Source organism: Oryx dammah, unplaced genomic scaffold, assembly GCF_014754425.2.
Source record: "Oryx dammah isolate SB20612 unplaced genomic scaffold, SCBI_Odam_1.1 HiC_scaffold_10, whole genome shotgun sequence".
Lineage (NCBI taxonomy): Eukaryota > Metazoa > Chordata > Mammalia > Artiodactyla > Bovidae > Oryx > Oryx dammah.
This window is the reverse complement of record NW_024070194.1, coordinates 20,057,666-20,071,548: the sequence shown is the minus strand read 5'-3', so window position 1 is coordinate 20,071,548 and position 13,883 is coordinate 20,057,666. Positions and strand designations below refer to the sequence as shown.

Here is a 13,883-nt window from a genome sequence, read left to right as displayed (position 1 = left end):
ACGTGACCCCCCTTCCCTCCCCCCATAGGAAGCCTTGGGGTCCATTCCCTTGGGGGTTCCAACTGCTCAGGCCCAGTGGGACATCTCAAAGGGGAATCTGAGGCTTCAGGGTCCAGCCTAGGGGAGTGGGTTGTGTGCCTTGGCACTGAGGGGGCAGAAAATGTGGGCCCTCCTTGTATCATTCTTCAACTTGGCAGACATGCAACCTTAAAAAAAAAATCTTAAGAAAGGGAAGCCAATTTTTCCTTGTTCATAGTGGAAAAAAGATTTGTTTTTCCCTAAAGTAAAATATTATGAAAATAGTATTTTGTCTGATAATCTACACAATTTAGATTATACTTAGAATGGTACACTGATTTTTTTTTTGGCTGCACTTGGTCTTGGTTGCTGAGCACAGGCTTTCTCTAGTTGTGGCAAGCGGGGGCTACTCGCTAGTTGCGTTGTTCAAGCTTCTCATTGTGGTGGTTTTTCTTGTTGCAGAGCGTGGGCTCTGGGGTGCGGGCTTCAATAGTTGTGGCTCATGGGCCTAGTTGTCCCATGGCATATGGGATCTTCCTGGACCAAGAATTGAACCTGAGTCCCTGCATTCATCGGCAGATGGATTCTTAACCACAAGACCATCAGGGAAATCCTACATCGATTCGTAAATGAAAAAATGCACAAGTGTGTTTTTGAAAGCAAAAATCATAAAAATGAGATTGGTATGTTTTATAATCTATAAAATTTAGGTTAAAGTTGGAGCTATATGCTGATTCTTAGAGTGGGACAAGGAATGAATTAAATGCGTATTTTGTTGGGGGTAATTTTTCTGACAACCCTTTACATGGCTGTAGTCTTCTGTTTCAGTCATAAAGAAGGTCCCTTTAGCAGAAATGATAAAGGGCTCCCTCCGTTTTGCCATATGCTTTTAGTCCTTAGAACTTCCGATCATTCTCTTTGGATCCATTGATCTTGTAATTGTCCTTGTCATTCTCGTTGGAGCTACTGAGCCTGTGTTCACCCTTGTAGAATCTCCCTTCCTCGAGAGCTTTCTGGCTCCTCCTCCAGAATACCATTTGCTGATGGTATTGTCTAGCATCACTTCCATGACTTGGAGGAACCCCTCACTGTTGCTCTCCATTCATTTTGCTGTCCATTAGCCTTATGTCATTTGGGAGCAGCTGCCTCACAAAACCTAGCACATGGGGATAGGTATTAGTGGGGAAAAAAAATAGGAGTTTTTGTCCAGGGACGACTTCTAGTTCATTAGTGAATATTTTCATGTTAGAATAATTTTGCTTCTCTGTGCAGACTTGTATCTGCAGGGAGTTGGCTGATGACCTCTGTTAATGCAATCCCCAACCCTGGCCCACCTCTAGCTCCTGGGTGAGGCTTCTGGGGTTCAGAAATAAGTAAACAGACTCTGAGTCTAGAATGCATGGACTGCTTAGGGAGACAGGAGTGTATGTATTCTTACTGTATGCTGTGATAAAATGCTGTCATAGACATATATACCCACGGTGAGAGGTAGGGCAAGGGACAGTATCCCAGGAGCAATGATATCTGAACTGAGTTTTGAAGGATGAATAGGAGTTTGCCAGGTAGACAGTGGATGGCCAGGAGTACCTTCCTAGCAGGAGGAACAGCAACTGTAAAGATAGGAAATAAAATAGCAAGTGGTTTAGAATGCCTGTTCTGTAGAATGGAAGTGGGAGATGTTTAGATGGGGCCTGGGAGAAAAAGTGGGGGCCAGGGCCTGAGGATCTTGTAGAAATCACAGGAGCTTTAAGAAGCTGGCAGGGGGACTGGGCTCAAGAAATGGGGTAGAGGGCATCAGATCCTGGGGGAGATTGGGAAATGGGGCCCCAGAGGCAGGAAAGCCAGGTGAACTCTGACCAGCTAAGGGGTGATTTCTGGATAACGATGAGTAATGCCCATTTGTAGAGAGCATTTGCCTTTGCCCTTCCAACCTGTGGAATTTCAAGTCCCTGTAGCTGTGTGGCTCTCTGGAGTGAGATGCCAAGTAAAAAGAAGTGAGTACCTGCCAGGTGCCTTGACCTGACTTAGGGACATTGAGCCCTGCCTTCCTGGGATGTAGGTGGTATCAGTCAGTTCAGGTGGCTATAACAAAATATTAGAGTCACATGAGAGAGAGGGGGTGCCCTTTCTCTCTGGTCTTTTGTTTTCTTTCTTTCCTTCTTTAGCTGCATTGGGTCCTAGTTGTGGCACTCAGAATCTTGTTGCGGCTTGAGGGTCCTTCATCGTGCCACGGAGGCTTCTCTCTGGTTGTGGCATGCAGGCTCCAGAGCACGTGGGCTCAGTAGTTGTAGGGCATGGGCTTAGTAGCCCCTCAGAATGTGGGATCTTAGTTCCCTGCCCAGGCATTGAACCCACATTCCCCGTGTTGGAAGGCAGATTCTTAACCACTGGAACATCAAGGAAGTCCCTGCTCTTTTCTTATAAGGGCACTAATCTCATCTGGAGGCTCCCACTCTCATGATCTCACCTAGACCTAAGCACCTCCCAGAGGCGCCATCTGCAAATACCCTCACATTAGGGATCAGGACTTCACCATATGGATTTTGGAGGAACCTAGTTCAGCTCATAGCTGTGGTATTCTCCCCATTGCAAAGATGAGGACATTGAGGCTCAGAGAGGAGACGTTAGCATTCTATTATACATGGATAGGCTGTAATTTATTTAACATGTCCCGTACTACAGGTTAATTGGGTCATTTCCAGTTTATCATTATTATAAACAACATTACAGGGAACAACTTTGGACCTGTATCTTTGCTCATTTGTAAATAAGTTCCTAGAAGTAATTTTGCAGGTCAGAGATCAAAGAAGGGTTTACAAAAGATTAATTACAACCTGAAAAAATAAATTTATGTGCATACAATGGAGTATTTTAAAACTACAGAAGCACATAGAATGAAAAGGAAATCCCTATCCATCCTGACCCACTTCCGCATCCCACAGGCAATCACTTTCAAGAAGCGTTTCTTTTAAAGTTCCTTTGAGGGACTTCCCTGGTGTTCCAGTGGCTGAAAGTCCGAGCTCCCAATGCAGGGGCTCCAATCCTTGGTCAGGGAACTAGATCCTATATGCCATAACTAGAGATCCCACATGCTGCAACTAAGACCCATTGCAGACAAATAAATAAAACAAGGATAACCTCTTCCATAAAAGCATAGTGTAGTTATCAAAATCAGGAAGTTAAATCAATACAATTCTGTTATCACATTTATAGACCTCATGCAGAAATTTCCAGTGGTTCCAATAGCATCTTTTATAGATGAAGAAAAAACTTTTTTCTGGTCCCAGGGTCCAATCCAGGATCACACATTGCATTTGGTTGTCCTTGTCTCTTCAGTCCCCTTTTTGCTGAAACAGTTCTTTCTGTCTTTGTCTTTCATGACCTTAGTATTTTGAGAGAGTAGAAGCCAGGTATTTTGTAGAATGCTCTCAGTTTGGATTTGTCTGATTTGACCTGGTTGGTCCAGGATCGACACTTTTGGCAGGAGCATCACAAAGTGACGTTGTGTCTTTCTCAGCATGTTGTATCAGGAGACACATGACATGGGTTTTCCCTGTTGCTGGGCATGTTACCTTGCATGATTTAGTTAGGGTGGCATATCTGGCAGGGAGTTTTCATTTTAATAGTCTTGCAAAACTGCCTCCCCTGCAAACCTGTGCCTCCTGCCACCAGAGCCCGAGCCATTCCCATCTTTCTCCCACCAGCTCACAAAGTCTCTGCCCTCCTGGTAGCATGGCTCCCACCCCACTCCCTCCTTCTTTCTTGCCATCTGTAGGCATTTAGCTTGTGGTTTTCAGGGTGTGGCCTGAGGGGGAGTCCCCAGGGCCCACCACAGGTGCAGCCTGCCTGTGGGTTTCCCACCATGGCCCTGGTGTACAGATGGCAGGGCCCACAGTTCTGTTTTTAGCATGAATTGCCCACCTGCCTCTAGCTTTCCTCATTGGTACTGCATTGTAAATGGGCCCAATTGCTGGCCAGTGTTTTCATGGTGGATAGACAGTGGGGTCTTTTCTTTAGTGTGGCTTGTGGCCTGAAACTGCTGTTTTGCAGGTCTGTTAACCAGTGATGGTGGAGGAGGGGTGTGGCTGGTTACCTCCAGCCCTGTGCATGCTCTCTCACCTCTCTGTTCCTCCCCATTTAGGTGTGTCAAATGCGTCAACAAGTATTCCACACCTGAGGCGCTGGAGCATCACCTGCAGACCGCCACTCACAACTTCCCCTGCCCGCACTGCCAAAAGGTGAGGACCCCTGCCCTTTCTGGTGAGACAAAAGTAGGGGGCAAGAGGTGATGGAGCAAAGACCCCACTGTCTCCTCTTCTCCTGCCTCATCACATGCAGGCCAAGCTTGGGGTTGTCTCTGCAGACAGCACTTCTTGAGGAATGAGAGCTCTACCTTGCCCGTCTTATCAATTGGTCACCCACCCTGGCTGGCTCGGGGTTGCTACTAGGGCTACACGGGCCGGCCAGGCTATGGAGTGAGGACCCTCTTAGGCCCAGGCCTGGCATGCAAACAGCAGCCTCCAACTTCCTGACATCTTATTATCCTGGTATTACCAGTTCCTTTCTAACAGTGGATCCGGAATCTCCCACTAAAGCCTGGCCCTTCACACCCATCAGAAATCCAGTTCCATTTTTCACTTTTCCCCAAAACATAATTTTTGTAAAGTTTGTTTGAATCAGGTCCATATATTGTGATTGATTCTATTAATCTACAGATTCCCCCATCAATGCTCTTTTTTTTTTTCTTTTAATGTGTTTGTTGAAGAAGCTGGGCCTTTGGTCCTGTGGAGTTTCCTGAAGTCTGGATTTTGCTGATTACACCCCCTGGTGTGTCTAACTGGTTTCTTTGTTCTCCTCATTTTCTTACCACCTTACATGGCAGATTTCCCAGGACAGACAGTTCTGATTTCACTTCGGCCTCACTGTAGATGTTTCTGATTTTATAGCCTAATTTGGGGATTTGGAATTTGTGATCCAAATAAAAGGTATCATGAATTAGCAAGAACCCTGTGCCAGATGTGGTTCTGAGCATTCTATCTGAAACTGACTCATTTAACCCTAGGAGGCTGGCATACTATTTTACAGACAGGGAAACTAAGGCACTGAAAGATCATCCAGCTAGGAGATAATGGAGTGAGTAAGTAATTAGGTCTGTGTCCTTGACCACGTATCTGTATCAGATGAATGAAAAAATGAATGAGTGCCCTTCCTATGCCTGGGGAAGGAGAATTTGGCTTCTGTGTTTTCTGGCTTTTTATTACCTTTCCATTTATTTCTTCAGTTACGTGTTCATTTCTTCCTTCATTCCCCTGCTTGTCAGTCATTTAACTCAGGCCCTGTGCTGGGAAATGAGAGCTCCTCTCTGCCCTCTGGGAGATCTCATGCGAGCAAAGGGCTGTAATTCAAATAGGTTAGATGCTAACTTTAAAAGTGTGGGTGGACTTTCAAGGCACTGAATGTGTGGCATTGAGAAGTCACGGAGGGCTTCACAGAAGCAGTGACCTGAGTTGGGTCTTAAAGGATGAGTAGGAGTTTGTCCTGCTAAGAGAGAAAGTCTCTCTGGGTAGAAACAACAGCCTGGGCAGAAGCTCAGAGCCAGCCTGTCTTGACTGGTCTTATGGGTGAGTGGTGGGAGCCATGAGCTTCTAATGACTGAGCTGGGCACTGTGAACCTTGACCCCTAGTGGGCAGAACGAATGGTGTTTCCATAAGAGCTGGTAATGAGGGGCCCCTTGAGATCGTAATGTGGTGCGGGTGGTGAGTCAGACCTGACATCAGCTCCTTTGTCCTGCCAGGTATTTCCTTGTGAACGGTACCTGCGGCGTCATCTGCCCACCCACGGCAGTGGGGGCAGGTTCAAGTGCCAGGTGTGTAAGAAGTTCTTCCGGCGGGAGCACTACCTCAAACTGCATGCTCACATCCACTCAGGTGGGTACCTGCCCCCCGGCAACTTCTGCTCAATCCCCAACTCCCTCCCCTAGACACCCTCTCAGCTCCCCTTTCCATGCCCCTCTGGCCTTCCTTCCCAACTCCTTCAGCCTGCTTCCTCAGCATCCTCCTGCCCACCCCCTTCCTTCTCTTCATCCCCCACCCCATCTCCTTCCTGGCCCCCTACCCATCTGCCATCTCAAGGCAACAAGAGGTTCCCACCAACACTGTAGTAGAGACGAGCCTCTGGAGGCTGGTGGAGGGACTCCTGGCTCTGCCTCCAGGAATCATCCCCTTGAGACCATTCTAAACCCTGGAAACTGGGCCCACTGTTCTCGATACAGAATTCCTTCCCACACCTTAACCTTTTTAATGGCTACAGACCGTTCCATTGTAATCAGAATTACCTCAGTCATTGGATTGGCATACTTCAAAAGTACTTATTCATCTTAGAGAGGAGGACAGAGAGGAAATAAAACAGCCCAATCGTAGACCTTTTCCAAAGGGCAGGTTATGACCCCCGACCCCTATCGGACGAGAGCTGCTCTCCATGCCTCACCCCCACTAGCCCCACCCGTGGAATCTGCAGCAGACGATTCGGGATGACTCAAGTGGGCTCCAGGACATACTGCTGAGCTATGGAATCTTAGTTCCCCCAAACACTTAAGTGTACACTGTGAACCTCAGTTTTCTCATCGAGGACTTACCTTATAGTTTGTTGTAAGGATTCAATCAGATAAGATGTAATTGCCCCCTCCTGTGGGCTTCCCTTGTGACTTAGCTACTAAAGAATCCGCCTGCAATGCAAGAGACCTGGGTTCGATCTCTGGGTTGGGAAGATCCCCTGGAGAAGGGAAAAGGCTACCCATTCCAGTATTCTGGCCTGGATAAGTCCATGGGGTTGCAAAGAGTTGGACATGACTGAGCGACTTTCGCTTTCATTTTTCACTTTTCCCCTTCCCATATGGTGGACCCCATTTCAGTAAACGTCACGACTGTCCACCTGGTCACCCATGCCTCAGGCTCATCCTTGACTCTCTTCCTCTCTTGCCCCACAGCCAGTCCATTGGCAAGGGCTGCCGGTTCTGCTTTCTCAGCATCACCAATACTTGGCCACTTCCCATTTCTTGTACCAGCCTCCTTCCTGCCTGAGCCCACACCATCCTCAGTCTGCTCTCCTCCCGTGGTCAGATCCTGGCCCTCCTCCGCTCGGCCCCGCTGTGGCTTCTCATTCGGCTCAGAGTAGAAACCTTGGCTTTCAGGCCCTCCCTGTCAGGCCTGACTGCCTTGCCCACTTCCTCTTCTGCCTCATGCTCCCTTCCCTGCTCCTTGCACTTTGTTCCTGCGACACACCCAGTACCCTGCCTCTCCTCCTGCCTGGACTCACTCCCAGCGACTGCCAGGCTCACTCCTTCACCATCTCAGGGCTCACCTCAGGTGTTGCCTCATCGGAGAGGCCTTTCCTGCCCCTCCTAACTGAAGCAGCCCCCTCGTCTCCTTGGCAAAGCAAAGTCCTGAGGAAGGAGAGAGAGGTCTTCCCCAGGCCACCTCTCTAAAGGAGTTGCTGCCATCTGGTGGGGACCCCGTGCCCCAAATTCAGACTCTCTCTCAGGGCACCCTGGGCGCCCCCAACGGGGTTTCCTCCTGCAGGTGAGAAGCCCTACAAATGCTCAGTGTGTGAGTCCGCATTCAACCGCAAGGACAAACTGAAGAGACACATGTTGATCCATGAGCCATTCAAGAAATACAAATGCCCCTTCTCGTGAGTAGAGACGACCCTGGGTAGGAGGGGCAGCTTTACCAGCTGTGGGGTGGAAGAGGGCCGGGGCTGAGGGCGTAAGGCCCACTCACCTTTTGTCCTGTCCTGGGTCCTGCCTGGCTGCCTCACTTCCCACCCTGCTTCCCTGCCCAGCCCCCAGGGTAGATGAGGGCTGGCAGAGTGGCCAACAGGAGAGTCCTGGGCTTAGCGCACTCCCCTGACCAGTGTTTTGGGTTCTAGGACACACACGGGCTGCAGCAAGGAGTTCAATCGGCCAGACAAGCTGAAGGCTCATATCCTCTCTCACTCCGGTAAGTTGCTCCTGCACCTGCCGGGAAAGTCTGGTTCAGCTCGAGCCCCCTGGGCAGGACCCTGGAAAGAACAGGCATGTCTCATGAGACTTAGTATCCCTGCCTGACACCTTCTAGCCAGCAGAGTCTTGCTCCCAGGAGCCCCACCTACATTTGGGTCCTCAGGGTGCACAGAGGTGAGTCAGCGACAACCTCCAGATGGAGAAGGAAGCTGACTCATGAGATGACTGTATCAGAGAAGCACCCACTGTGATAGAGATGGGGTCATGTGGGAGGGAGATCCGATTCTGAGTGGGTCCAAGATAAGGCCCAGAGAAGGTAATGGCAACCTACTCCAGTACTCTTGCCTGGAAAATCCCATGGATGGAGGAGCCTGGTGGGCTGCAGTCCGTGGGGTCACTAAGAGTCAGATACGACTGAGCATCTTCACTTTCACTTTTCATTTTCATGTATTGGAGAAGGAAATGGCAACCCACTCCAGTGTTCTTGCCTGGAGAATCCCAGGGACGGGGGAGCCTGGTGGGCTGCCGTCTAGGGGGTCGCACAGAGTCCGACATGACTGAATCGACTTAGCAGCAAGATAAGGCCAGAGGGGTTCCTTGGTCTCCTTGGCAGAGAAGGGCAGCTGGGATGTGGAGTAGGGGTCTTCACGTCACTCCTCAGTTTCCAAGGGGCTCCATGGACCTCCCCCCAGGATCGTTGCTCCCTGGAGTAGCTTGGCTGGCTTCCCACATCCATGTACCATTTGGTCTGGAACACGATTTCTCAGTGTCAGCACTATTGATATTTTGGATAATTCTTTGTCGTGGATATCTGCCCTGGGCACTATAGATTGTTTAGCAGCATTTCTGCCTCTAGAGGACAAGCCAAGAAATCCCTGGGTAGTAAAGTCACCCCTGATGAACAGCAACTGGTTTCCAGAAAGGATCTAGTTTGAAATCTGGGAGAGTAGATTGAGGACTTGGAGACTAAGAACCTAGGTTGGATTCTTGGCATTACCACTGTCCTAATAGGTGACCTCAGGCAAGTTTCTGCCCCCTCTCTGAGCCGGCATTCCAGGGAAACTGAGGGGGCCATGGCACAAGCTGTGTATGGGATGCAGTTGACTTCACAGTGGACATGGAGGCACCAGTGATTCACCCAGTGAGTGATAACTGAGAATCTGCCACATGTCAGGCACTGGGGGTGCCATGAGGGAGTCAGGCAGAGCCCCACCCCACTCTCCTGGGAAGCTTAGCATTTAGTGGCAGAGATAAAAAATGAACAGCAAACAAATAAGTATATTACACTAAAATATGCTGAGTTCAAAGATGGAAATAAGCAGAGTGAGAGGGCAGAGAATAAAAGAGAAGTGGGTTTCAGGGAGGACTTCTCGGAGGAGGTGACAGAAAAGCTGAGTCTGAGAGATAAAAGAGCTGGGAAATGGCTTCCAGGGTGAGGGAGCAGAGGGGTGAAACCTTGAGGCAGGGAAGAGACTGGGGAGTGTTTGAGATGAGGAACAGTGGGCAGGGAACCTAGAGCTCAGAAAGCAAATGAGAGGAGGGAAAGGGGCTGAGAAGAGAAGGGGGTGGTCAGCCACACGCAGCTCCGTGGGAAACTTGGGAAATCACTGGAGGGTCTAGAGCGGGGAGTGTCATGGAGGACTTTTACCAAGACCTCTCTAGGTGCCCTGTGGGGAGTGGTGTGAGGGGGCCAGGGTGAGGCAGGCCAGCCAGAGTGGGGAGATGATGGCGACCTGGCAAAGTTAGCCACGGTGTGGGGGCTGAGCTTGCTGTTCCAGGCAGAGGGAAAGAGCACATGGAGAGGCCCAGAGGCGGGAGGCTAGCACAGGAGAAGTGGCTGGGGGAAGATGGGAGATACAACTGGTGGGAGCAGGGCCCAGGTCACACCCCTGCTCACAGGGCAAGCTGAGAAACCGGGTTTTACTCCCAAGTGCCAAGGCAGCCGTGTAGGGTGAAGGGTCTGGGTGCCTCTCACGGCCTTCCCCTCTCTCCGCAGGCATGAAGCTCCACAAATGCGCCCTGTGCAGCAAGTCCTTCAGCCGCCGCGCCCACCTCGCCGAGCACCAGCGTGCCCACACAGGCAACTACAAGTTCCGGTGCACTGGCTGCGCCAAGGGCTTTTCCCGCCACAAATACCTCAAGGACCACCGCTGCCGCCTCGGCCCCCAAAAGGACAAGGACCTGCAAGCCCGGCGGCCCCCCAGGAGGCGGGCAGCCCCCCGCAGCGGCAGCGGCGGTGGGCACAAGGTGGTAACCCCCCTGCCTGGCCCGCTCGGGCTGGAGGAGCTGAAGGACACAGGGGCCGGGCCCGTGCCCGAGGCCACCCCAGGCAAGCCGCCCTTCTCAGAGCCAGAGGCCGTGCTGTCCATCGTAGTGGGGGGCACAGTGGGGGGCGAACCTGAGCTGGTAGTGCCTGGGCATGCCGAGGGCCTGGGCTCCAACCTGGCGCTGGCGGAGCTGCAGGCAGGTGCTGAGGGCTCGTGTGCCATGCTCGCTGTGCCTGTCTACATCCAGGCCTCAGAGTGATGGGCCCATGGTGTTTGCTCCTACGTCCTGCCTGATGCTCATCTTTAGGTCCAGAGCCCCTGGGAGCAGACCAGAGAGCCTTCCCCATGGAAGTGAACCATTGGTCGAAATCCTTTTGGAACGTCACCTGTAAACCCTGGCCCAAGGCCGCCTTGCTGTGTTCCCTGTCCTGCTGGGAAGCCCTGCACCATGCTGGGAACCGAGGCAGCTGAGCCTGAGCGGCCCAGGGTCTGGCTGGTCCAGGCTGGTGGTCGGGCTGCCTAAGAGGGAAGACAGGGCCGCCCCATCCACCCTTCCTCTAGGCTGCCAGGGGGCAGCCTCTAACTAAGCTGCTGAGGCCTGAGATGGTTAGAGCCCTTATCTGTTGAACCTTTTCACATGCAGTTCCTCCCAGCATCCCCAGATGACTCTGTAATGTAGGCATGTAGGAGGCACTCGAGTGTCATGGTTAGAGTGGAGCTATCAGCCAGATCTGGCTTCAGATCCAAGCACTGACACTTACTTGCTGTGTGACCTTGGGTAAGTCACTTCCCCTCTCTGAGCCCCGCATTCCATATCTGTACAGTGGGGCTTATGACAGTACTACCTCATAGGGCTGTCATCAGGATCCAGTATGATGAAGTGTACAAAGAATTTGGCATAGTGCTCAGCACTGATCAAGTGCTCAATAAATGTTTTTTTGTATCAAAAATGACTCAGGCCCTACCTTTGGCAGTTTCTTTCTTAGCCCCTAGGTGGCAGCAGTGCCCCCTCCAAACCACATGGGGGCTGAGGGGTCCCTTGGCTCCTCACTCACAACTATCCTGCCCCAATAGCCACAGAGAGGTTTGATGCATACAGAACAGTTATTTTAGATCATGACCCATGGAAACCCCCAAGGAAGGGGTTTATAACTCACTTTTGAAAATGCAGAATCCTGGGTTTTAGCCTAAAACCCTCTGCAATCAGAAACTAACCAGAGCCAGAGGACCATCTCTAAATGGCCATAGATACTCTCGCGTCCAACATTCCCTTCCCTGTCTCCAGCTAGTCCAGGGGGAAAGCACACCAGGCTTCCTGGGAGGCAGGGAGGAGAAAAGGGGCCTTGACCAGTGCTTTCTTATTTATCTTCACCACCTCCTTGCTGGACCACATTGCCTCAGGTTCAGGAGAGGCCTTTGAGGCTCAAGATGGGACAGGACGGGATTCGAGAGGACTGTTGGGCGCAATCTAATCACGGAGTTTCCCTGAAGAGGACATCCCTCAGACATCTGTGTGTGGGCCTGTGGCTGGAGCTCAGAGCAAGGCTGACTTCCCCACATCCTCAGGAGAGGGTGTGATGTGGTGGGAGGGATGAGTGAGGCAGCCTTGCACAGCAGAGGGGGTGAGGGCAGTAAGTGTACCTGGCCCAGCCGTCAGAAGGCCCAGGGGAGGGGCTGGTGGGGTCAGGAAGTCTCAGAGGAGGAAGTAGAGTGTTGACAGAGTGTTTGATGTATGGGTAGATAGAAGAAGGCCTGTCAGGCAGAGCAGGGCATGAGCCAAAGACCTTGAGGTGTGACAGTGATTGAGGCCTGGGGGCTGGTGTGTGGTCCAGGGTGACAGAGATTTGGGGGAAGTGGGTCAATCGCGATAATCACTAATTGCTTCAAATCTCCATTTGATGGAAGCTGTGTTGTAACCCTTCTGTGTCACATAAGTTCAGCCCCATCAGGTGAGACTCATCACTTTCCTTATTTCACAGATGAGGAAACAGAGGCCCAGAGAGGCAGAGTTTCTTGCCCAAACACACACAGGAAGTCAGAGTTGGGATTCAAGCTGGGGGGCCTGCTTCCATGTACACTTAGCCACTCTGCTCTACTGAAATATGGGTCAATGTCAAATCAGAGAGAGCCTTGGATGTTGGCTTAAGGAATTTTATTCTCTACAATGAATATATTCTTTGTAATGAAAGCATCATGGGTGACTTTAAACATTTTTTAAAAAATTGTAACAGTTATAGTAAAAAAATGTGAACAACCACATTTCCATCTTAATACAACTTTAAATTATACTTCTTTCTTTTTCCTGTCAATGTACACATGCGTGCACTTATCAATAATCATGAGGACTAAAGTTGACTAGGCACTTACGTCATGCCTGGTGTGTGCTAAGCACTTTAAGGTGAGTGCTACTTTTAATCACATTTTACAGCTAGGATGAGGCAAGGTTAAGCAGCCCCAAGTCACACAGCAGTAAGTGGCAGAGCCAGGCCCCCAAACAAGGGCCATATTAAGATCAGGTCTAATATTTAAAAGATGTGGAGTTGGACTGCGGGTGAGGAGGCTGGGGCAATATTGGGGTTCTCATAGCTAAATCGGAGAAGGCAATGGCACCCCACTCCAGTACTTTTGCCTGGAAAATCCCAGGGATGGAGGAGCCTGGTAGGCTGTAGTCCATGGGGTCGCTGAGTCAGACACGACTGAGCAACTTCCCTTTCACTTTTCACTTTCATGCATTGGAGAAGGAAATGGCAACCCACTCCAGTGTTCTTGCCTGGAAAATCTCAGGGACGGGGGAGCCTGGTGGGCTGCCGTCTATGGGGTCGCGCAGAGTCGGACACGACTGAAGCGACTTAGCAGCATAGCTAAATCTGTCCTAGGTTGGCATATGGGAGACAGGCCCAGAGAGGGGAAGGCCCACAGTCAAGGGTCACTCAAAGTTGATGACAGAGCTGTAGGACAGGGTGTGGTAGAAAGAGGAACTAACCTGGGCATCCAGGGTTGTCAAATCCAGATTGTGGCATCAGGCAGATCTGGGTTTGAATCCTGGCGCTGCCTCTTCCCAGCTGTGTAACTGGCAAGTCACTTCACTTCTCTGAACCTTGGGGTCCTTGTATGTCAAATTGGAAGAATGATATTAATAGCACCTACCCAATGAGATTGTTGTTACAACTCAGAGAATTGAGCTAAAACAGAGATCACAAATTGGCAGCCTACAGGTTGATAGACTTTGACTTTCACTGTGTTTGGAAAAAATGAGCCAGCCTTTAAAAGTTATGAAATTCGAGACCTACAATCATGAAAAGTAAGAGGCATTCCCTCTGTATCAGGAACAAGACCATGATGCCTGCTGTCATGACTTCAACATTATGTAGGAGGCCTAGCCAACAGCAAGACAAATATATAAAAATTTACTGCATTCCTGTACTCCAGAAGTGATTAGGAAATATAACGTTGGGAGATTTCACATAAAAATCCAAGTTTCTGAGTTCTTTTGAAAAATGGGAGGGAATTCCCCTGAAACCCACTGGTTAGGACTCTGCACTTTCACTGCTGAGGGTGTGGGTTCGATCCCTGGTTGGGGAACTAAGAGCCCTCAAGC

General features: G+C 50.4%; 1 protein-coding gene across 4 annotated transcripts in view; it reads left to right on the top strand.

Moving 5' to 3' along the window:
* The window catches only part of ZNF341 (zinc finger protein 341), a 40,762-nt gene extending 28,168 nt beyond the window's left edge, over window positions 1–12,594 (top strand). For all 4 annotated transcript variants that reach the window (XM_040247517.1, XM_040247515.1, XM_040247514.1 and 1 more), the window contains 5 exons: window positions 4,160–4,256; window positions 5,814–5,946; window positions 7,597–7,708; window positions 7,946–8,016; window positions 10,015–12,594. In XM_040247517.1, coding sequence (XP_040103451.1) covers window positions 4,160–4,256; window positions 5,814–5,946; window positions 7,597–7,708; window positions 7,946–8,016; window positions 10,015–10,544 — 943 coding nt within the window. In that variant the 3' untranslated portion in view covers window positions 10,545–12,594. The remainder of the gene's footprint in view (window positions 1–4,159; window positions 4,257–5,813; window positions 5,947–7,596; window positions 7,709–7,945; window positions 8,017–10,014) is intronic.
* The last annotated feature ends 1,289 nt before the right edge of the window (window positions 12,595–13,883 follow it).